The following is a 25,813-nucleotide window of genomic DNA, read 5'->3' on the forward strand; positions in this document are numbered from 1 at the left end:
TGGCATTGAGGGTTCGGCAGTTTGGCTAGTTTTTCTAGAAAAAGCATAAGCCTCGATTGGAGAACTCTTCTATTTCGAAGTGGCAGCTAGAGGAAGGATAGAAGTCTGGTCTCATTGTATGCAAATGAGTTTATTTGGGTGCAGCTGTGACCCCATTCCCCGTACGACGTACCGAAAACGAGTGGCATTCCGTGTCGAAAGAAAAACGCGATCGGCAGCCTCGCCGAGGAGAGGATAACCTTCGCAGGAGGGGAATAAGGGAAGAAGCAGGTCGAACAAACCCGTAATGAAAACGACAGCGAACTAGTTTTGAGAGGAGGCAGGCGGCGCACAATGGTGGGAACTTTTGATCGTTCCGGGCAGATAACGCGATTTGGAAGCCGAGATATACGCCCGCGATTGCCGCGAGGGTTGTCGCGAGTTTTTTCCACCACTTTCGAAGTGAAATCGGGGGTGACGGGGGCGGGAAATAAGGTATTCGCTACGTATTCCCAGTCAATTCGGCTGCACACTGGCGGATGCCTTCCGAAATACGCACGAGCCGCGGATGAGGTAGGTCTTTGTTAGGGGCGACTTCACTTACGTTTTTGATGTTTTAGCGAATCACATGGGACGCGCACAGCATCTTAATTAGTCCGCGAAGGTTAGCAGAGAGGCGTAAAACGTTGAGGAGAACCAGGGCCCTCTTATCTCGGCCCCTAGTCTCTGCCATACGTTCCCGAACTCCATACAGTATTGCGGGGTGTCACCTTCAACTCACTATTAGACACAGATTTAATCATATTTAGATCACCGACGCACCCTCGGCTCAACGTTTAACGCGTCTTTTATCAATTTATACGTAATTATGCTTATTTTATCTTTACAGAGGCTAAGAAAAATACATTTTTCCTAATGTGTAGCACCGCAACTTTGATCTCATTCGGCAGCCATGTTGTAAAATTCCGATTCGCGTCCCATGATGCCACGCAAGTCCATCATATGACAGTGCAGACTAATCGGCCAATCGGAGGCCTTTGCGCATCCTCGCGCAGCTCACGGAGCGATGAAACGCGCCACTCTTACCCGGCGCGCGATATTTCGAAATATCTTATATCAAATTCGTTTTTTCCACACACCCGTCGTCTCGCCGACGTGTCGCGACCTCGTTAATATACACTGATCGAATGTCTCGTTCGCGATTTCGTTCCTTCTTTCGGTATTGATTGTTTTAGCACAGGTACTTGGCAAACGACAGAATAACTCTCGTTGGCAGTGCTATTATTTTTTCAGCTGAAATTCCCCACTCGTGTGTTGTATACGCATTTCGTACCACTATCAAGTATGTATGTAGTACCTCTAAGAACGATGTTAACTTAATTACAATATTTACTGATTTTAAAAGGAAATTTATTCCTAGCTGTTTTTCTCAACTAGTTAATGACGAAGACAACTTCTTTTTACGTCACGTCGAGAAACGAGTAAAACTTGAATTCCTTTAGCACAAAACCAAGTATTTTATCTGTACATGTTTCGATGGAAAAATGAGGAAGCGGTGTGTGGGTTCATAAATGAGTTGAATATTAACGTTTTTTCAATGATAATTTGTATTTAATCATCATCATCATCTCAAGAAACATAGTACACGGTATTATGCCCGCATACATAAGGTGTTTTCGTTCGTTTATACCACCAAGGATGTGGTGTTAATACGTTCTTTTTTAAATTTAATTTTCTTCCTTCTTTAATGGTAATACTAAAAAATAATTGAAAATACTTTCAAAATACTCTTTGCAAATAATTAATCCTGATGACTCTCCGTTTTTACTACAATACAGAGATACAAACTACAAGATTTTTTTTGTCTTTTCGTTTTTTCCTTCCAATATCTTCTATACAGAGAGATAATCACAAAAATTCATCATTAGGTATTTAATTATTATTATTATATTTATATTATCATTGCTGAATAGACACACAATAGTAGTACAAACATTTTTTTGGGTAAAGGGAGGGAATTGGGTTGGGGGATGGGAGGACTTCAATTTTAGTCCAGTCATCAAATAATCATCGTGATAAACTTTGGAACTACATATTATCGGACCAATTACCATGTTTGCAGAACATTGGTACTGACTTTCTCAGCAGTTACAAGTTACTTGATAATTGCAGTACCGATACAATTATACAAACAACTTGCTTTATGCCCCGAAGAAAGAAATATCCCGAAACTCATTCTCTGTCCATTATTATCATTGGTACTCAGGGATGAGATTCTGCAAAGTTTAATAATGTGTAGTAATTTGAATGACAACGGACTAAAAACGAAAAATTGCATTGAATTATTTCGCTAGTGTTGCAAATTGCAATCGTATATGTAACGATACTTTATACTTGATATAATATGTTTTCTTTAACTGTATGGACATGCTTAATTGCTTATATCAAGGGAAAAAAAAAGGAAAAAAAAAATTATTACCCGAGGCAATCATAATTGAATGTTCACCTCGGTTGCATGTGAATACAAATGAATATTGAACAGTATTAACATTATTATTATTATTATGCCTTATAAATAGTTACAGACTAAGTTTACATTGCATTGATGTCTGACTATAACAATTGCCTTGTCTCACTTCTTCTCTCTTTTTTCTTTCTTTCTCACTCGCTCCCTTATTTTCTCTCTGTGTTGCTCGACCATTCTCACACTCGCACGCATACTTAACAAATCGTTAGGTTTTTGATATCGGCATGAATCTTAAATTCTAATTCCTTGAAACACTTCACAGAAATGATAAAATAAACGTAAAAACACAATAAGATATATATATGTAAACTGACTTAGGCTAAAAGTTGAAAAGTGCGTACAAAGAGTGTCATCTTAAAGTTTCCAAAAGGAAATAGAAACATAAAAATGACGAAGGAAATGCCAGAAATTTCACTCAACGGATACAATATTCATATGGATTTGTGCAAATTAATTTTCAATTTTGAGGTCAAGATTGTCGTCGATAATTAAATTATCAGGCCGTGATACATTAACGTGTGTACGTGCTACAAAATTTCATATCTCAATCAACACTCTGTTTCTACGCATTTATAATATCCAATTATTGAATTAATGTATTGTGGTTTTTATTATGTCTTGTTCTTACAATTATCAATCGTGGACCAGTCTGGTATATAAATCGGATTTGACATTTGGTGAACCTATGACTTTTACTCGTTTGACCCCTCCCAAGAGGTTATCGGAGCTACTCATTTATACATACGAACAGATATTATGGTAACAACCCGTGCCTGAGCATATACGGGATGTTTAATAAGTGGAGAAGGTTATCGGCTTTACAGAATTACTATAGAAGCAAACTTTTTTGCTCTTGCAAGGATATGGTTGTCAGATATACGAATCTAGGACTCTATATTAATATTCATTATTTTCTTTATAGTACCTCTAATTGTATGCATATCATTTTCGATCAACAATAGCAACGACATTAAAAGACCAGATCTGTATAGTTTAGGATCACGTTGTCTGTGTGCGTCTTCTTTTGGAGATTTATTTATTAGAGATAATTAGGCAATCCTGAAATTACCGAGAAAAATATTTTCATAGCATATGCATATAGTGACCTGTACAATCTGGAAACTCACCGAAATCATATCATCATTGACGCTTGCATACGATGTCCAAGACTTTGATAATATAAATCAGACAATACTATAACTTTTTTTTACCGTATTAAACATATGTATCACTAAAAATATCGAAATTGCGGGTCTTCAGTTATCAGCTTATTCGTGTATTACAATCTATATGTACACAAGCCCTATGTATACGTATATTAAATTTACCAGGGGTCAGTTTCTCTGATAAAACTTTAACCTCCGCACTTAGGGGTCACGTCTGATTCAGTTCAGCGCAGAAAAAGTAAGATAAAATAAAATAGCATAAAAAATAAACAAAAGTAAATTGTAAGAAAGACCCAGAATTTGAGGGCACTGAAATAAATTGTATTGTACATTGTAATGAATAAAAAACATTGGTCCATTTATCACTTTAAAATAAGAATCCCTTAATAACTATGCAATTCTTTTTTTGTTAATTACTATTATTATATTTTTTTTCGTATAGTTAATTTTTATTTATTTTTTGTTCGTTTTCATCGTATTGTTATCACTGATATCTTAGTTATATGACTTTTAAAAATACCACAAAAGTTCTTTATTTATGATTTTATAAATTTCTTATTTCCTTTCATTCAATATCCTCTTTGTTCACAGCACTTTTATTAGCGAATATTATCTTTGAAGATTTCTAGAGTCCATTCGTGATGTGATTACACTTCTAGAAACTGAAACATTATATTTTCAACACTTAACAGAGATATGCGTCATCTCTTTCGAATTTCTAGTAATATACACAACGTTCAATAGTTCAATTGGCAATAAACACCATCTCGCAAAAGTATGGAGTTCAATTGGTTTTTTGTAGAAATCTATCAAACTGCACGTTACATTAGATCATTATAGTTCAAAGGTGAAATGGTACGCTACTCTTTGGTTTTAAACATCAAATTTTATTTTGCATCTGAAACAGCTTTGAATGTATCATCGAGTGTAATCAAATAATGCTTGGACTCTATAGTTGGTGAACTTACCTCAAGCAGCCTTTCCTCTTACTCCACGATTTAATGAAAAGACAAACACAGATGTTCCTTAAAAAATAATTCCTCAAGCGGGATGTACCGAAAAAACGAGACAAGAAAAAGGTGAACTAAAGTAAAAGCCGTTATTTTAGACCGTTTTTTTTTTTCTCTGATACTTTTTGCCTAATTTTTCGAGGACTCGACACGTTAAACTTAGAAAATTAGACTGAGTCAGTAAGATTCGAAAACTCACAAAATAAAGGTAAAATATTGTCATTAGATATACATATAATGTATTTGTACAGTTTTTATTCATATTCCGAAATCGAGAAGATAAGCGCGCCTGATTTCACGCATTCAATTTTTTAACGACCCTGTCAAGAAATTGTAAAAAATGTATATTTCCCTCGTCAATTTAATGCTGCCCTTCTAACCAAAAACTAACCGACGACGATCAGGCTTTACAATGAAAAAAAAAATAATTCACAGGATCGGATGTCTATTCTCTTTCAAAGAAAATGGTAACATGTATCCCGAATTGACCAGGAAACGACAACGACAGACCTTGCCCACCAAGTGTTTGGACGCTGTACCATGTCCGCTCAATATATCCTCTCAATCCTGCATGTGAAAATTCTAACAAATTTTTGAAAGGCGTTGAATCTACGCCTTGCGCGGCGCTCTCAAATATTGCTATTATTGTTATTGATGTTGTCATCACTTGTGATGATTCTCTCACTGATCATTTCTTCTGGAGATGATTTGACGCTGAACGTTGGTCCGACCACTTCTGAGGACATTTTGAAATTGTGTTTATCCACGTGGGTCAATTCGATCGGTAGATAAATTGTACGACAGTGATCGATGTCTGCTCTACAGAGGGGACAACGCGAACAGCGTCTAGCGCACTCCAAGCAAGCGACGGCATGGCCGCAGGGAAACAAGGCGGTGTCCAAACTGCGATCCATACAAATTCTGCACAGCATCGCGTCTAGAAGTCTCGCCAAGCATTCGCGTGATTCCTGTGTGAATTGAGAAGAGAAAAAATAGATTAAAATAAGAGTCACACGGCATTGTTCATCAAATTGAAAGAAACTAAATTAGATAGAAGCGTGGCCACGATGGAAGTACCTTGCATTTAGGATTGGCGCAATCTCCGCAATCGTGCCTATCTATGATCTGATTCTCTTCCGGTAGACTGATATTCGCTGCCTCGCAATACAGAGCTCGTCGAGCATTGTCGTACACCTCCCTACAGGTTCTACGAATGTCGAAGACGTACTTTTTACCCAGCGTTGAATCCTCGTTAAATATTGAAATAATTGTTCCCTATAATCAAACGAGTTATTAGTATTATTACTGTTCAATAGAAGAAAAATGTAGATAGAATACTGATCTGACCAGGCTATTTCAAAGATGAAAATATATGCCTTATATACAGTTCAAATTACCTTCAAGTCTCTTATGAACTGGGCAGTAACGGCGCTCCTGACAGTCTCGCAGCTATAGAAGGCATGTTTCTCGGTGATTGCCCTGTACAATCCACTTGCCGATTGGCTCGAGTCCAATTTGAAATTCAACGACGTTTCCACTCCGTCAAGGGATAAGTAAACCAGATGAAACATGCGACGTTGAGACATGGCACTTTGAATCGCGGTGTACGGGATGCTGAAACAAAAAGCATAGGACCATCTCAATCATTGAAACGAAATTGCTGGTTAGATCAGCGAAGCAGTAATTCAACTGGATAAAAATATTTTTACGGGTTTCGACGAGAAAGAAATCTCTCAAGTAAGATATATAAAGTAATTGTTTTATCTACAGGGGATAAAACGAGGTGTTCTTTCTTTATCGGTGGAGCTCCGGCCGGCTAATGCCGAATCGCAGTAAAACTGTGGAAAGCGGACGGTGCTGCCTCTAGCGGTGAAATAAAGTATCATTGGGGATGAATTATTGCGTGTTATAAGTATTTACTAGCCGAGGCAAAGAAGCGAAGATACCTTACAAAGTAACAAATTCGAAAGTTACGTCGACGCGTGTTATTAGCTCTTTAGAATACGCACTTTTGGGTCTCCTCGTCCGAGCCGCGGTATACGGTGATTCCATGGGGCCCCACGCCGATCATTGAAACACCATTGTAGGCGAATTTGCTGTGGAACATCTCTTGGCCGAATGTATCCAAGTTGGACACTTCTTTCAAGAGCCAGTACTCGGCGGCGGATGCTTTCATCCCCTGGGGAAATAACACAATAGATTTGTATCGATCAGATTCCAATATATAAACACCTCTGTAACTTTAACCCAGAATATTCAACCCTTCATTTGAAATTTGTCGAATTCGAAGGTCGGATTCCGAACAAATCCCGTAAGATCTCGGAGGGCCGACTTTTTGGACCTCTGAACCCGTCAATTTTACAATTTTGCAATGTACAAAAGCAAAATTTCAGCTTTAACTTGGGCTAATTGTATGGTAATTTTATTCAAGTGTTTAATCAATAAAATTTACCAAGAATATAGTAAACACACAGTGAAAGCGATATAAAGGCGACTAAAGCAATAAACTTTTCTGAAAAACACGTATTTCGATACGTAATGAATATCTATATGATCGTAAGTTTATATTTTATTTTCATCCTATTTAAATTCATTGTATAAGTGTGTTTATCCCAAAAAACTGGTTGTAAGATTTTAATGCTAATACGTCAAACGCAGGATTTTTTCTGGCACATAAAAATTCTACAGTTTTTAATACAGAAACATATTAAAAAAAATGCGAATTGCCTCATATGTTGTACAAGTTTAAGCGCCTCAATCGGTAACCATAATTAACATAATTGTCTGTAATTAATGGTTCTTATCTAACAAAAAGTTGCATATTCTGAGTACATGAATTTCAACAGTTATTATCGAATCAAATTTCCTTTCAAAGAGCAGGTTCACAAAATTTTTTGCCGCGAAAACCGTATATAATTTCTTATATTCTGAACCACTTGGGAATATGCAAATAAACAAACTAAAGAATTGGACAGACGAGAACGCGATTGAATTTGCATAAGCGTGCCCGATGACATTTTTGCTCGAAAACGAGGTCTTTAAAGATTACTTTTCTTTTTTTTTTTTTTTTATCCTCAAAGACTATTATTATGAAATTTGAGAATACACCCGATTCTTTAATTTTCTGCATCTTTGTTATACCTATATACATCTACAGAATAAATGTACCGGTAAATGGCCGTTTTGGTGTATTATGCTTATGACAATACCGTTCTGACCATTAACCGGTATTGTCATCCGATTTAACTGGTCGTTTACCGGCGCTTTTACACCGACATTATGACCCTCCCGTAAAAATTTTCCCCACCTTGCCGAACGATATTACGTGTACTCGATTGTGTCGAGCAGTTTGGGATTCCTGTGTGACTCTGTAATGGAATTCATGCGATGGGATTCACCCACTCTGTTATGCCGAGATCACATGTCGGACAGATTTGCATACTCCGTGGTCGGTGTGTGCATATAATATGTGTATATATATATATATACACATATATATATATATATATGCACATATAACTAAAGGTCAAACGCAGTGTGCAATAAAAACGATAAACTTATTTATTATAAATATATTCGCATACACGCGAGTAACATCGACAAGGTAAATAATGGCCTTGCTCAAATAAACTACTTGCGTAACTTACGGCTCACGAAGAAAAAAAATGTACGCCAAATCATGTCCGCCGACAAGAATATTAATATATATATATATATAGGAAATAGAACGCAGATACGACAGGTTATTTTTTCCTACACAATCGCGATAAATAATGGAGTTGCTAAAAAATATCGCAAATCCATATTAACGCATTTAGGATTTTACGATTAATATTCAAAATCCTATTACATCGATACTTGAAAGAAGAAAAAAAAATCAACAAATGAGAACAGGTATTGCAGGGTAATTTAAGAATTTGAAAAAAGTTATAACGATTATTAAGAAGAATCATTAAGGACGATCTTGAAAAAAAATTCACGATAATTTCGCAACGAGTTAGAATATAAATTTCGCAGTTTTGTTTTTATTTCAATTTTATGTAACGAGAAATAATTTTAGTTCAATATCTACATCGATGACGAAACGTGGATATTAAATTGGCGATTGGATTTTTGCGAAAGCAAAAAAAAAAAAAAAAAAAGGATTACACTGAGAAAAATTTCATTTGTTACAGTAACTAGAAAAATGGAGTAAAACAGGTACCGTTAAAAAAAACTGTTTGAATATTGTTGGAGATAGGAAAAACGAGGTACGCCTAAACATTTTGCGCTATCGTCGATCCATTTTTGGTAATAGCGACGCAAAATCAGTTTCTGAGGTTTACTCTACTTTCTTAGTTAAATAAGGCTTTAACGTCAATTTAGTCTTGCACAAGCATTAAATTTTCGCAACGGTTACAAGAAAATATAGCAACAGTGATCGTAATTAGAAAGAATATTAACGGATACTAGACTTTCCGGTAACAGCTGGAAAACTAATTTTCATTTTCTACCTAGAACTGTATTTTTCGATCATGGTAAAAAATGAAAATAGTTAAGGACTGAGCGGTAGCCGGAAATAAAAATTTCTCTCGGTGTACGTTGATAATAATTTGTTGAACAGCTTTAACGCGCAGCTAACCAGACATTTCTCCTCACCTTGATATCTTTGTGCTGCTGCACGATCTGATGCAGAAAATCATGCGGTTTTGGGTCACAGGGCTCGTTGGGCTGGATCTGACAGCATTGGGAGTAAATCGCATGCGGTGGCTTTAGAGCGTCGTAATCGCCGCCTTCGGCTTGGGCGATCAACGCGACGAGCCATGCGGCCGATGCCCAATCCGACACCTTCAGCCTACCCTCGACAAGTTCCAGTCGGGAGTGGAGGTAGAATTGGTGTCTGAAATGAGAAAAGTGAAACGTACTTTATACGCAATTGCACTAGCTCACGATGAATGAAAACACTTTGCTTCCTCGGCAAAATCCCAGACAATATCAATTTGTAGAAGCGTTTTTGTACGTACGATAAAAAAATTTTTTACAGAGGTTAAACATCGAAGTCCGGCAAGTAAAGATTGTAGAAAAAAAAAAAATTCGATTAAGTAATTACTGTTTCGTGATGTCGTCACATTAACGAATATGATTTAACAGTTTTAAGCACAATGATTCATACGGTTTAGTAAATCCAATTGGTTTATGGAATGTGGTCAAATTGACCGTATTATAAGCGTCACTAATTGAATACCGCGATCAAATTATTCGTTACATCGTGAATTTACACAAATGTTTCGTCGAAGTGGCAAAACACTCTTCGCAACGTATGGAAAACACTTTCTGGCGGTAGAAATAACATAAGTGAATCCTTATTAGGATGAGCTTAGGGTCTCGATGGTTTAGGAAAATTAATACAGCTAAATAAATCGTCGATAGTCAAGACTTAATTCTACAGAAGTTTTCATTAAGTGAATTCCCAAAATGACTCATGGTATAATAACGATTTTTTTTTCCTGCGTTCTTTCATCATACTTTCAATTTATTACGATCTAGCTACATTTTAGTTTCGTAGAAAATGAGTAAGTTTGTTCGCATGACTTTAATTTTCAAAGGTATTTCCCAGGTGAAAGGATCGTGTATTAACAAACTTCACGTGCGGCAAAGAGAAAGATGTATTTATAGATTTTACGCCGGATCGATTCGCAGTTTAAAGTAACGAAGGTTACTTCTTAACAATGTGAAAGAACTAAGGCTCTCAGAGTTGTTAAAGGTAATCGATCTTCCGCACTCATTCCGTCTTTCCTTCAACTTTAACGTACATAATATTTCAGTATATATTATTATTATATTAAAAGGTATAGGTAATTAAGCTCGATGCACACATACAATATAAGTCGCATAAGATGTACTCACACATGTAAATCTCACCTGATTGGAATAACCGGCGAGAGGCAAATAATATTCCCGCTGAGTGGGAATAATTGATGCTTAAAATAGATATTCTACAGAGATATTCCACCGTGCGGCAAATTTTCGCCGTCGCGTCGCCTTTACTTCCCCTCCCGAGTCCTTTTTCCCCAAGGGACTCACTATGCGAAATTAATAATTCAGAATTGCCACTTGGCAATCTCTTCTCTTCGCTTCTCTTCTCTTCTCTTCCCTTTCTTTTACCACTACCTTCGTGAAATTTTTATGAGAAAACTTTTCAACAACTTGACTATAAGGCTAGACGAAATTACAAGTTGAATTTATGACCGCGGCAAAATTGTATACTGCCGAAGGATTAAACCTCGTCTAAAAATAGTCAGAGAGAGAGAGAGAGAGGGGGAGAGAGAGAGAAAAGAAACGAAGCTGCGAAATATAAGTCGATGAAGGATGAAATGTAGAATAAAAAAAAAAAAAAAAATACCTAAATCAACCTTCTGACGACTTTACCGAAATAGAGGAAGATGAAAACAATCTGTTTGAAGTGTTCTCGAAGCTGCTCATCATCATCTCGACCCCGAGGCCAGACGTTTTCGAGATTTTTCATCAAACGTTTTGCAACTTATGAAGTACCTGCCAGAGTGGAATTAAGGCTCAAGTAGTGCTCGGGATTATATCGAGCCGATTCTCCATCGTTCGCCAGGCATGATTGGCGCCCAGAATATTTTAGTTCTTTTTCTCAATATGGCCTCTCAGACGGGATGATGAGTAATCGAATAGTAAATAGATTGGGATGATATATTTTCGTATAATACGAGAATGAATTCAGTAAACGGAAAAAACAAGTAACAACTTTAGACAATGCTAATAAACTTTCGAGTCAACCATTTTTCCTTAAAAACGAATAGTTGCATTCCTCAGCAACACAGTTTCTTCATCTTTAAAAATCAAGTCAAGATCAAGTCCATTGCGATAAACGAAATGAAATATAAATTTTACAGTTTTTTTAAATTTTTTTATTTTTTTTTTTTTATGTAAATTTTAAACTACTATTATAATTTATTGCATTCCGCGTATGTGTAATGATATTATATATGCGTGTTTGTATTTGATGGCTGACTTTAGACGGATTAGTGTGATGGACGTCATTTTTGCTCCTCAAACTATTATTACTAACATTTTCCATCTTTCCCTACTTGTATTTATCTCAACTTAACTCGGTTGCTAGTCATAAAGTCTGATATTTACTTTACTTTAATTAACTGACGTAATACTATTTCAGGACTCATGTTTCACCACACATTACATTTTTCATATGTTATTTTTACACACATATCTATCTATCTATCTTCGAAAAAACGGCGCAATAAAGCAAACAGAAACGACGAAGAGCCACGCAACGTTCTCCGCGCGGTATTCCCGATATTTCTAGGTGAGACTGGGGTGCAATTTGAATAGTTCGCAATTGTCTGGTAGTCGGACTTTGTTCAAGCTTCCACAAGTCAGGGGTACTAAAATCTCAGAGTTCTAAACTCAAACTCCGAAGCTTCGAGCATTGCTTCCGCATTGTTGCTTTTCGCAATTATCCTCCAGCTAACACAGCAAGTGAGTTACGAACTGCTTCCATCACGCAGCGGCTGGAAGATGAGGACTTCGAAGTTTTCGAGCAGCGAAACTGCGGCGGATGATGCATTTTCCAAAGATGCATTTCAATCTTACACCACCGCGTTCGCTGCGAATACAAATCCAGCTGCTAAAACGGGGATTAAAATTACCTCGATTTTCCGTTCACCAAATGCAACTATACTGCAACTTCCGATGAACATATAAATAAAATCTTAGAAGCAAACTTTCGTAATATCCTTGCCAACGAATTATTGCATAAATCGAATAAGTTTTCGTCCCTTATATACACACGACCCTGCATCTCGATGACGTTCTGAATTACCCGACGCAAAATTATACGAAAATAAAATCCAAGACTCCGTAATAATAATAACAACAACAATAACAATAACAATAATTCTTGGGCTAAGAACACCTGAAGAGTACGTAATTTATTATCCCGTTTATACAATTACCGCAGAGATAGAAAAAAAATTTGTTGTCTTGATAAAAACCATTTTCCGGAACAGTGGTTTTGTCCCATTTGAGAAATAAAAAGAACGCCAAGTAAATTTATACGAACAATATGTCCGACTGTACAAAGCACGCGAAGCTTACGTAGTCAAGCCTGAATACCAGGCTTAGAATGATCGTGATGAATATCAAGCGCCTACTTTTCACCTACCTCAACGTAATTCATTTCCTGTAATTATTCATTTTACGGGTAATTAGTGTTTACAGGGAAATATTTCCGCGGAAAAATTTTCTCTCCCCATAAATTACAATACATCTCGTACTTTGTATTCGGTTCGCGGAAAATTAGGGTAAACTCTCAATTCGCGTTACCGAGAACACGCGAGGCGAAAATTAAACACTCATTATTCCTTACGTATATATTGTAGGAGTACGCGGAATTTCTCTGTTGTTGTTGTTTTACGTCCGAGCGAGCGGTAATGGGGTTATTTTTTTAACCCTCGTATTTGAAATTCTGAACAAACGACTCTTGTTCAATTATCAATTAAGACAGCTAGACTAAATTCACCATCGCGATAGAATCTCGTAGCGAAATATTACGATTTCAGATGATTCGATGAATCGATATCTGTAATTATTTTACCGGATCGTGCAGGATAAATAAATCTTTGTAATATCTGTGCAAGTTTTGTGAAAATCCTTTTACACATGCAGAATGACGAAACGCAGGTTGCAGGGATTTCGATTATAGATTGCCCAAGATTTCGCGAAATGTCACAGAGGTATCGATTACCGCTTCCATGCGATTTATATAAGCGATCACGTGTGGAATTGCAATATGTAGAGAATACCAATGACAACTCGGCTGCAGACCGATAAATCCGGAGATGAATTGTTTATTCGGCAAAAAGCGTGAGTCGAGATTTAAAAAAATTAATACCCGAACCAGGATTGACGAATGTGGAATTGACTTGATAATAGAAAATCACTGATGAAGACATTACGAAACAAGACAATAAAAACAAAAAAAAAAAAAACAGGATTCTTTACAACTTTCCCCTCGGTTTCTGTTGCAATTCGGTAGCAGGGAAATTAGGATAGAAGAAATTTTCGTAGGCCAAGTTTCTCAATTACACCGAGAGACATGAGACGAGATGAAAGCTAACGAGATTTATCACTGAATTGGGTTAATCTAATTTTCCCGTAATACATTATACGCGTATGTATACAGCTAAGTGTAGCCACTTTGGGATTCAGGTAGGTACGAAGGGTGGTGAGTTTCACCGGCAAACACACCTTGGTCTTCGTTTGTATAACCGCGTTACGCGATTCCGCTTTGATACGAGTAATTATACGTACTTGAGTATTTCACGTTTGACCCAACCTGCTGGCTGTGTCACGATGAGTTTTACTTCAAGTTGAAATTTCCCAAATCGACTCATCGATTCGCGTTCGTCTTCGAACGATCGGTATGCCTGTGTTTCTTTTTCTTCTTCTTCTTCTTCTTGTTCTTCTTGAGCCAGCTTTCTTGCCTTCTCGCCAGTATAGGTACACGGATAGAAAACCGCAATTTATGACACAGGCACAAGCCTGTAGTAATATTTCCATTGTAAATAGAAGACAATAAAGCCCAACAGGTAGATCGGTACGAACGCAGTCCGAACGGACAACGTTGAATAATGAATGAACCACGGTCCGTCCGTCTCCCTCGTTTCTGTCAAGCCACGCAACATTTGATACAAAAATACCCACGTCCATACTATTCGCCGCTTTTATTCCATCAGCTTCAACGCTCCCAAGGTAACTAACGCCGATATTTATTCGATTCGAAGTCCGAAACGTCAACTACGCAAACGTAAAGCCGTTGCGAGTTAGTCGGGTCTCGTTTCACGTTCAGCTAAGCGAAAACAGCTTGGCATTCAGCTGTGGGACCAACTACAGCTAATGGCCTCACCTGTGACTCGTTCATTGTAACTATTATTATCGGGGCCGAAATTCGAAGTCCATTATCATTATCGATCGAAAGTCAAAGTCCACTATCAAAGCGCATGCCTAATACGGTTTCCCGTTAAGATCGTCTAATCGCAGCTCCGCAAGCGCTGTCCTTTCGGATCAGAGCTGCGACGACGATAAAAGGAGAAGAAAAGATGTAGGGTACGGTGATTAAATGAAATACGAAAATTGATGGAACGACGAGGTTGCCTTCAGACGCAATACGCAGCCAGTATCCGATTTAAAACGACTCCTTGCCGAGGGGGTTCAGAAATGGAAGTGTTCGCGGATTTAGTTTCCGACAAAAGTTCCCCCGTTCCAGCTCCGGTCTATGAAAAGGGTCGGTTTTCGAGGGCTCACTCACTCGACGGGAAATAAGGAAGGCAGGGAGCGGGAAAAATTCTACGACGTGATTTCGAATAACGAGAGCCGAGGGGCTCCGTCTAATAATCTTCGCCGTGTGAAGAAGGTGTTCGCAGTGGTGGTGAAAAACGGCGGTACTGACGAGGTGCCGGCACCTTCGCTTCGTCACCTTTCACCTTCGACCTCTTCTCCTCTGGAAGCGTGCCCGTGCGTAAATGTCATTCCACAGAAGCCCTCCTCGTCCTCCCATTGTGTTCTACCGATTCTTATTCCCCCTCCTCCGCCTTAACCTCAGCTTTTCGTTTTCCTCGTACCCAGGCCGCCTAATTCCATCCAAATCGGTATCCTCCGGGATCATCTACTTCGAGAGGAGTGACTATTCCCATAAACAACGATCCAATCCATGGTCGAGATCCAACAACGCGAGTCTTCGAACGCAATATCGAAGCAGGTGTTCCTTGTCTTCTTACTCCATGGCGCTTGGAGCTCAGCCGTCTGCATCTTCTTCTTGGATTGGGAAGCGAGAAGTTTCGTCGACGAATATCCGTGGATACTCACAACGAGTCCAAGATTGGGTCAAGCGGTGTATCCACGATCATGTCTCAACTCTAGGTGGTCGTTAGGGGTCCTGTCCATCTCCATTATCGTCGCTGAGGTCAGCTATCATGGTGCAGAGAAGCGAGGTTTAAGACGCCGGGGTTTCCGGTCGCGGTCAAGATTCGATAAACCATTAACTGGGTGCGAACCGAGTGAACTTCGGCACTGTGGCCACCTGTGCCGGTGCTTCAGAGTCTGGGATTCGGCCCTTCCGAACCCTCGGCGCGAAAGTTGGTTCAGACGACCGGTCAAGCGGCGCCGAATCATATTCACCGGTAGTTTACACAGATACTAAATTCTAAAGCCCTCGAGGGAGGTAAACCGGACCCACTGAACACCGGCGCCCAATGAGTTCATCAGAGTTGATATCGCTTGTTGTAATTTACGGGTGCAGGTCGAAGCCCGTAAACGTGGCCACGCGATACCAACTTCAGAGAGAAGTTTGTCACGATCCAACAGCTCGGGGGGGATTTTTGTTCGTACGCGAGGATTCTCGATCCTCCACACGACTGTTGAGGTAATGCAGGAAAAGGAGGCTGAGGGTTCGAGCCCGTTGTTCCCAAACTCGATTTCGCAACACCGAAGTATAAAATTTGAAAACTTCAAACTACGTGTCCGGATAGCTTCGAGCCTCTGAACGACGCTGAGACACGTAGGTATCACTCGCTGTTTGAACCCTAAAAGTAATTTTTGGTCCCGGTGGAATAAATCCAGTGTATTTTGCCACCAACGGCCCGCGCGGACTTCGAAATGATCGTTCTGGTGCCGTCTGGCCTTCAAACTTGATACTCACGTATTCATAACGGTGAACGTGGATGTGACGGAAGAAGAAGAGTTTGGGGAACGGGGCACGTAATTGCAAGAAACGAAGTGCAAACGTTGAGAGGGTATCGCTAATTCACTCAATTCAGTAACGCGGAACCGCCACTTCGATCTCGAGAGAGAGAAAGAGAGAGAGATACTCGCGGAGTGGTATGGGCGTCAGTGGATAATCCATACTTTGATTAATTGAATAATGGAATTACTCTGGAGTGAACATTACACAGAAATTGAAAAAGAAAACGTAACGCGAACGGTTACTCCAGCAGCTGGGTACCTATGAGGTACTTTTCGTCGCGGCGGTTTCAGGTGTACGGTTTAATTAAACGGATAACTCAGACCTTTCCGTTATCTCGTCAACGTCATCTCAGCCGGCTTGATTGAATGCTATCCAACAGCGCGAAGGAGCCTGTTCAATATTCGCATCGCCGTAATATACCGGAAAGTCGTGTTGAATCTTGAGAGAAAGTTTTGACAACGGTTGGTTGGTAAGTTCATGGTTGAGATATTTGTTGGCGGTGTTGCCGAAAACCCATGGAAAGAACAAGAACAAGAATTTCGAGTCCAGATCATGACTAATACGCAGATCTTCGTGTGGAAGTGGTTTCCAGGCTTCTTCGGCGTGACATTTTGGGATTCATGTAGTTCCGGTTGGTAATGTCGCATGTCGATCTCGCACTAACCGTTTGCTCCGACACACGTGGGGCATAACTCATAAGCTGGCATCGCGGTTGGTCCTCTTCCTCCTTCTCCTTATAGGGATATCAAATTGCTACGCGGCGGTAGAAGACACGTGCTATAGAGAGAAAGGGAACGCCGATACACGTACCGGCAAGATGTTTCAACCAGGAAGGATATTTCATCTCGTAAATCTTCGTAATTCGTGTCGTTCCCTCCGCGGTCGATTCTCTCATACGAGAGAGAAATGGGCGGTGAACCGGGAACCGGCTTCGGGAGGAAATTAATTAAGCCTATCATTCCCAGACCGCTTTTTCATCGTTGTAATAGTGCGGTCATTGTTCCCGATCAGGTCGAGGAGAGGAAAAGTCCGTGTTCGAAAATCTAAGATTTAGCAAATTGAAAAAAATAAAAAATAGATAAATGAAGAAGCAAATCAAAATGGGTTTGAAAAATTTGTAATACTTCGGCCTGATCTTAGATTGAAGTTGTTGCAGAACATCGAAACTAGTCACCAGCCAAATCATTGTGGATTCGCAAATGAGGGAGTTGATCCTGATTTATGCAAAATAGATGATACGTAATAAAATTTACACTGTACTTGAAAGTTATTTTGCGAATCTTATAATGTAAGAGCGACTAACCCCCCCCAAAAAAAATGGTTCTTGATGTAGCGTTGCCGTGGATTGTATTCTAATGAATATTTATAGAAACTACAAACCACTTTTTCGATCTAGCAATTATACCTGACACATCGACAAACTTGTGACCATTTGTTAATGTACGTTCGACCTTCCCTTCGAAGTGAGCATGTATTCTTATTCGTTTACGTTGTTCAATGAATGGTAATTTTTGATCTTGAATCAAATTCAGAAACATCCCACAATAGTCTGGGTTATTTGTTTTTTATTGAAAATTTATTCACGTATGAGAATCTGCTTTGCATAAGAATACATTTTCTCTATTACATATAAATTAGAAAAGAAGAAAAAAAAAAAAAAAACTTTGCTCGATAATAAACGTCACGGTTCATACGTTAAGATAACATCGGGCAGAATTTAAAACAAGATGAGAGGACGAATCGAAAATGCGAGAGAAAAAATATATATATATATTTGTATATGTACATATATGTATACATAACAACGATCATAATCTTCAACGACCTGTAAAAAAAATGGTCTCTCGTATCGCGGTTACAAATGGAGACGAAAAAGAGTACAAAACACGATTGAAACGAACGTTGAAATCCGGGTTTAAACCTACAACTGTGAAAAGGACAATTAGACTCGAAAATACCCGACTAACCCAAAAGAACCCAATTAAACTCAGTGGGTGAGGATAATTTTTTCTCTGCCCCCCCCATTCTCGATTATACCCGAGGATTATCCTCCTCGGCGGTGAATCGAGGGATGGAATTAGAAGTTTTCCGATAAGCCGTGAGCGGCCAGCCTCATAGTTGGGTACTTGAGGCTAAACCGACGCCCTTGGGTGGAAAATTAGAATCTCGAATGGAATTGAATGGTAAAAACGAATGTATTATTTGGCATCGGCAGCATGTTGCAAGAACGATACAACCTGGATCGTCGAATGAAAGAAACGTGCTGGTTTGCGGATACACGTAATATCACGTTATCAATGGTACTGACATCAGCCGGATTCAGCGAACATACCTGAAGTATAGAGACGGACATAGATTTTCGCTTGCCAAGAGGTTTTCTTACGGCTGGGAAGAATTTCTTGCAGGCATGATAGTCAGAACGAGAATACTGCACAATGGTATGGAATATTATCCAATATTGAGAATGCAGCTCTGTTCCCAGGGCGGCGCGGCGGCGATACGCGGTGATAAAAAAGGAAGAAAGGGGAAAAAAGGGTTGTAATAGCCTCTGATTTATATCACGACCCGCTTTCTCGTTTCTCGGTAACGTTCCTCCGCTGATCCTCGTCCTCTTTTGCCAATCTTTTTCATTCCAGAGTGAATTCGAGTGTTTTTACTGTCCACCCAGCATATTCCAACCCCCTTCTGGCTCTTGGCCGCCGAACGATGAAGATATTCCATTGAATGTCTCTGGACCGCGAGTTTTGAGGAAGCTGAAGGAGAAAAAGGGGAAGAGGCAGAGGCGGAAAGAAGAGTACTTTGGCTAGCAGCTTCCTTCCTTCCTTCCTTCCTTCCTTCCATCGGGTCAAGTTGGAGAGGAGTCAGGGAAAAATAGCGCTTATAACTCACTGCTTATGGTCGAAACGTGTACACATAAAATATCTGACTGCTCGAGCTTACACACATGAGTCGTTGCATATCAAGAAGGTCGCAAGTATTTTGGGGTTGAGGGGGAAAGTATTCCTTTAACCAGCAGTAAACAGGATTTCCCATCAAGGGTATTGTCGGAAAGGAGTTTCACTGGTCGAACAGATAGGTTTTGGATGAGTTAACGTAACGAAACGTCGGGGAAATAATAATTATTATTCCGCAATTTGAAAATGGTTTTAAATGAACAGGCTTCCCAAAATAAGAGTATAAGAGCCATGGTTTACTAAATTTCGGACACTGCTCAAGGTGCGAAGTAACGATCTTTCCTAAACATGTATCGATCGTTACAGTAACGTTACTAACTTTATCCTCATGGTTTTGGACAGTTCTGGGTCAATGTTCAGAATATCGCTTGGCATAGCAGCCCGATTGGTTAGAAGGTTTGTCGAGATTATTCATCATTCGCAACTTTCACAAACGCGACCAGAGTCCGCAGATTTGGGTCCATATGTCGAAGGACAGGAAGTGTACAGTGTAAATTCACCGCCTTGTTGTTTTCCACAATTGAAATTAGAATCTTGCAAACTTTCAATCTTCAACTGACTTTCTGGACTCGAAAGCTATCTTTGTAAGGACATTACGTGGACGAAACGTGGCCTAAAGCTCTTCGAGCAATTAGACGCCTCGTATAATGTGGATCCATAGCAGTGGTAACACCTACATTATACAGTATAGTCAACCTGAAAGATGTCGCAATAAAATTAGGAACTGTTAGTGTCGCGGGAATGATTCTCGCGCGAATTCAAATGCAAATTCAAATTCAAATTCAAATTCAAATTCAAATCCGTAAGCGGGGTGGGAATTCGTTTCTGCTGCTCGCTCGCCAAGACACGAGCGTGGATGTAAAGGGGTCGCGATTAAATGTACAGCAGGGTGCAGAGAATGGAGGCGAAAAGCGGTGGTCGAATATTCGTGAGTTTGACTCATCCCGAATCCGACTATGTGCGTGGCTACGTGATACATAATACATTCGAGGGTGACTAGGTGCTCTCACGCCTCGATGGTCAACTGGTCAACCGTGCAACGTTCGGTTAGTTAAACCTTGAGAGGATCGGATCGAGGAGTAGAATCATAAAAATAGAAAATGGAATATGAACCCGCAGTAGCTGTCCGAGTAGCTACTAAAATCGAGACGTAAAATCCAGCGCACCGTGATATTGAATCCGAAATTCAGACCAAGCCCCAAATTCCTACCGGTCGAAAACGAAAAAACGATCTTCCAAATGTTGCTGTCTTCTGTAAAGTTGCGACAGACTTGGACTGCGTCTCCTTTCTTGGGTCTCCTAAACAGCATCAGGTCCTTCCGCTAAGAGCCACGAACCGTTTCCAAACTGTAACGTAATTAAATGTGGTCCCACATCGGATTAATTTTACACGAAGGCTATGCACCGTAATTCCACTTCTCGTCTTTCCGCTCTTTCCTTCTGGATCTAGCTGGAGCTTCCAAGAGATGAGAGTGTAATTTCGTTAGAGTTCACTCGGAGATCGCTATACGTGCGAAGGAGAAGCGGTTTGTATTTATGATGCACCCATTTGCTGGATCAGGTTTGGAGAGCTGTTGAAATTGGAAAACCCGGTGCAATTTCTGCACCTCGAAACTTGGAATTCGGTTCACTCGATACAAAGAAGAGCACGGTTTGATCGATAACCGATTTACCCGTCGGTCCAACGCGACCCAATTTCCGCCAGCACCGCGCGACGATACATCGAAGTCCAAATGAACCTATGCATGCATTTACTATGCTCAGAGAGAGCGATGGGGGTCGGGTGAAAACAAAAAAAAAAATAAAAAAAGGAGAATGATGGGGGACCCTTTTCCTCGTTTGGCTGATGGAGAAGGTAAGTCTCGATTCTCGTCGCAAGGCGTACTAGTATAAGGAAAAAGGGGCTCTAGGATGGAAATGTAATTTCCGTTGGGATGTCTAAGGAACCGTTCCGTTACCCGGTGCTGTATGTAGTCAGAGTCTTGGACAAACAAAACCGCGCAATAAAACATCGGGGCTGAAACGGTCGCTCCGTACACTGGATTATCCGTGAAATTCGACCGTCGAAGAAAGCCCCGTGCTGCCCTTTTTTCTCCCGATTCTCTCAGTCTTTCTTCAAGGAAACAGGCAGGTTGGTACGATTCGAAATTAGGCCGCTAAGAGGATTCGGAAAACCTCGCCTCGGGTCTGAAACCAAATCCGCCTCAAAGGCATCCTCTAAAACTCCTTGAGGTCCTCCGTTGCGTTTTCGGTTCAAAGCAATCCACCTCCGGCCTCCGAAGGGTTTTATGACTGTTTCTTGAGTGGTGGTAGATTAAAGGATGGACCATTTCTCGTCGAGCGAATCGATCAGCACCCTTACATTTCGCGACATCCCGAGCCAAGTGTGTATTTGTCTAAAGAACGCGCATGTCTGAAAACTTGGTCAACGTTTCTTCGTTTTTCTGAACTTTTCTTGCTGATTACAAGCGATTGAGATGTTTGTAACTGGTAGTCCAATACTCGTAATCTTCGTCTAATTTAAGACAAGGACATAAAGTGGTTCGTTAGGGTTTGGTTATGGCATGTGATACAGAAAACCGACCGAAGGCCAACTATGAGAGACGAAAAACGTACCAATCTGAAGCCTCGAATCCTCTTACCTCACAAATCAAGACTTGTACGATCAACAAAAGATGTTTCGGACATGGCTTGATTGCTTGCTTCTGCGGTATTTCATTTCCTCATTCGTGTGCTATACTTTGAAGAATTTTTCTGCATCTCTACTTGATTGAAATTTCCATCGAATTGTTGTACCGCTATGACTGATTGTTTTCCCAGCTTGTCTATTCGGATTTGTATTTTAAATATCGTTATTGTTTTCCCTGATCTTCTTCATCACTTCTCACAAATTTGCCACGACGTTTCCACTCCGTATAATTTCAGCCTAGTTGTTCGGTGTAACCTGATGAATTAGATTTACACCCTCACTAATTTTTTGTCACAGCAATTGACGGAGGGATTAGTGCAAGTGGCACTTCGTCTCACTCGACGACGATAGAATTTTCAGTCTGTAGTAAGTTTTATCCACCTCGTGGATCCCGTCCGCCAGAAATTCATCGTCCTCCATCATCACTTTCTGGATAGGATAAAACGCAAGCGAAGAAAAAAGTGCTCCAACCATCCGGAGTCTCGCCGAGTGTAGATCCCTGTAGACACAAGGATCATCCCGCCATATTCCTGCTGGATATAACGGGGATCAAAACCCCGTACAAATCCAATCACAAGCCTTCCGAAAAAAACACCGCTTTGAGAGAGGTCCTGATGCAAGGATCATCTTTCGACGGTACTTTGGAAGGGATATAAAACGCCTCTCGTGACGGGAATGCGAGAGTGTTGTACATTTCGCCGAGAGAGGACTTTGAGAAAATTTTACATCAAATCAGTTCATAAAGCGAATCAACCCCCGGAGGAATTGTCTCGGATGTTGGAAATTGAAGGGCTCTTTCTCTTTTTCTATTTCTTTGTTTTTTTTTTTTTTGTACCATCGAAACGGAAATGCTGGCAAAGTGTTACTGACCTCGTCGCCTCTTGCAGCAACAGGTGAGGTGGCACCCAGAATTTGACCCGAAGAGCGAACCTCAGATGTGCTACTCCGCCCCCAGTTTGACGTTCGATCGGGTTCCTCAGGTTTAGCCACAGCTCTTCCCCCTTCGCGCTCTGATGTTTCAGCCCGAAGTAGTCGCACTCCTTGCTGATGCCCAGACAGTCGCAGACCTGAAATCAGTTGGAAAATCCAACGTTATACTCGTTGCAGCAGGAAAGCAAGAAGGGCCGAATAGGAAAGGTGTGTAAATCAATTTTTACCATTTTTCTTCCGTTGTGGATGTTGTAGGAGGGATTGGCAGAATAAAAATATATTGACTATATTTAATATCACATTTATTTACTCGACCATTGACAGGAGTTTGAATGACTTGCCGTCATTACGTAAACTGTTCAATCAGTAGTGACAGCAGAGCTTTTGCCAAACTTAGGTTGCCAAGACTGTTTCACGATGGTACAAATTTTATGGTTTAGGTACTGAAAGTGGAACGTGGGTTGGTTTGTTTCTGAAAAAATGATCGCGTTAAAGTTGGTAAGTTTATTGTAAACGATGCACGTTGAGGAAAACTGTTATTTCGCAAAGTTTTAACTGTCTGAAATTCAGTAAACCGTATCAGAAAGCAAGACACGTTCGTATTTTAAAAATTTAGCTCCGTCGGTTATCCTAAAATTGGAAAACGGTAATTTTTTTCAGTCCAATCTTTCGTTACGATAACTTTACCAACTTCAACCTCCTCCGATATTGAACAATTGATATTTCTTCTCCTCAGCTTCCTCTGCCTTCTTACATTCTTATCCAAATATTGTTTTTTCCCCAAAGTATTTTCTTTATACGACATAACCCTCATCGTGCTCCGGCCGTTTCCATCTCCCGAAGCAATTAACCGTTTATCTTATTAATTCCCAGGAAAAGCAGCGGTAAAAGGCTGCCTCCAAACAAACGCCTATAACAAATTGCCGGCAATAACTTAGAAAGTTCCTGGAGGCACGGGGTTGGGTTGGGTTGTGCTGGGTACAGTTCAAGCGTACGCCGGCAGCCCATCTCCGTAAAAAGATTATCTCGCTCACGTTTTTGCTTGAAAAAGGTAGGGGGAAAAACATCTGAGAGAGTAAAAAGAGACGAAAAAAAACAAGGCCCAAGAAGGAGAAACAGGGTACGTCGGACGTATATGCGCGAGCTTTCAGGGGCCGAGAGCTTCCACCTTGCATGTTCTCGGTGTAAGCAAATGAGGCACGTATAGAAGGGAGAGAAAGAGGCGATGAAATAAATACCCGCTTTGCCTGAAAACGCGAAGCTCCTAATACCGACGCGTTTCTCATTTTCGTTTTTTTTTTTTTCCTTCTTTCTTCTTCCGGCTGCATTACCTTTAAGCACATTTATCATTCGGAACCGACGAACCGGGGGGCTTATTCTTGTTTCGAGGGAAACCAAAGAACCGGTTGCATCTTATGCCGTACATACGGAAAGTTGATAACAAATGTGCTCGTTGAGAATTCCGCTGGTGAAATAACGTCTGGATTCTACGCAAATGGTATGTAACGTACATACAGACTTTCGCTAACGAAGCATATTACGCATAGAGAAAGGGACAAGAACCTCAAGCCCGGGGTTTGAATTCCAGAAACAACATTCCCGGGCACATTCATACAAACACAGAGGACGAAGATGCAAACTAGCTTGGAAAAGAGGAGAATAACCTCACTCGCATTTGTTTGTGCAAATGCAATTGGCACAGCTCATTTGTTTCTCTGTTGTTTTTCGTTCGGGGTACACGGTTTTCCACTAACGAAGGACGTGCTTCGTGTAAGTAATTCGTTCAGTCTCGCAAGCGGTCCTCTCTCTTTCACTCTTTGCTGAATCGTTTAGTTGCCTGTGCCAAGTTGGAGAGGGTGTCAAAGAAAGGGGCGCCATTTTTTCCCATCACATCAGCCAACCACACGTCGTAACTTCGTTGTGTCTACTCGAGATTGAACTCCCGAACATCCGAGTTTGGGCAAAAAGTTCAAGATATAAGTACAAGGTATCTTCTTCTTATTCAAATCGTATGCAAGCTTTTTTCCCCACCTTAAACTTACCTCGTACAAATGGAACAACTTGTGAAGGGCATTCGAGCGCGGAAGTACTGACCGAAAGTTTAAATTGCTTGTCAAAAGTTTCACGGTTATGTTAAAGGGAGAGAAAAAAAAATAAAAATTATAAAAATAAAAATACATATAATTTTCTCAATTGAATTAAAGTCGTAATAATACACCAATAATTATTGTCTGTTGAATAATTTTGGTAAATGTTTTTATCGTCCTTACAATAATGCCAAACAGGTTTACGAATTCTTGGATAAATGTTTCATCACTTGACGCAAGTTTTCAAGGTACAAGTCGAGGTCATAGATGTCGTCGACTTTCCTACCTTGGATAAATAAATAAAGTTGAATATTTTTTTCATCGGTGAGCATCGATCGTGCACCACTTGCTTATACATAATATATTGTACAAGAATATACAAGAAGGTTAACGCGCGCAAAGAAGTCGTAAAAATAGCGGCGCCTACGATAAAGTTGAACAAAGAGTAAATTAAATATGACTCAACCTTCTCGCTAGCTGTTTTGCTCTCTCTCTCTCTTACTTTATGCCTAGGATGAAAAAATTATTTCTCTCAAGAATGGATTTCTCCCTCGAGCGTTACTAACAGACAGAAGCCTCGACTGCTCTCTGAATCTTTAAAGCTAAAGAATTCAAGGCAAGCGCTCGGTGAACTCTCATTTTTGTACTTTTTTTTTTTATTTTTTTTTTGTTTTTCGTCTTTCGTTGACATTAATACCAAGCCT

The 25,813-nt window shown here is 40.0% G+C and overlaps 2 protein-coding genes across 2 annotated transcripts in view; both read right to left on the reverse strand.

Annotated features, from left to right (window-relative positions):
- LOC107223647 overlaps nt 1-959 on the reverse strand; it is a 70,943-nt gene extending 69,984 nt beyond the window's left edge. The window contains exon 1 of the mRNA XM_046735160.1: nt 584-959. The gene's annotated coding sequence lies outside the window, so the exon portion shown is untranslated. The remainder of the gene's footprint in view (nt 1-583) is intronic.
- A 603-nt stretch (nt 960-1,562) lies between these two features.
- The window catches only part of LOC107216928 (E3 ubiquitin-protein ligase MYLIP), a 143,116-nt gene continuing 118,865 nt past the window's right edge, over nt 1,563-25,813 (reverse strand). The window contains exons 2-7 of the mRNA XM_046735161.1: nt 22,963-23,159; nt 9,321-9,561; nt 6,692-6,861; nt 6,080-6,296; nt 5,760-5,957; nt 1,563-5,650 (exon numbers count right to left, since the gene is read on the reverse strand). Coding sequence (XP_046591117.1) covers nt 5,312-5,650; nt 5,760-5,957; nt 6,080-6,296; nt 6,692-6,861; nt 9,321-9,561; nt 22,963-23,159 — 1,362 coding nt within the window. The 3' untranslated portion in view covers nt 1,563-5,311. The remainder of the gene's footprint in view (nt 5,651-5,759; nt 5,958-6,079; nt 6,297-6,691; nt 6,862-9,320; nt 9,562-22,962; nt 23,160-25,813) is intronic.

This window comes from Neodiprion lecontei, chromosome 3 (genome assembly GCF_021901455.1).
Source record: "Neodiprion lecontei isolate iyNeoLeco1 chromosome 3, iyNeoLeco1.1, whole genome shotgun sequence".
In the NCBI taxonomy this organism is placed as follows: Eukaryota; Metazoa; Arthropoda; class Insecta; order Hymenoptera; family Diprionidae; genus Neodiprion; species Neodiprion lecontei.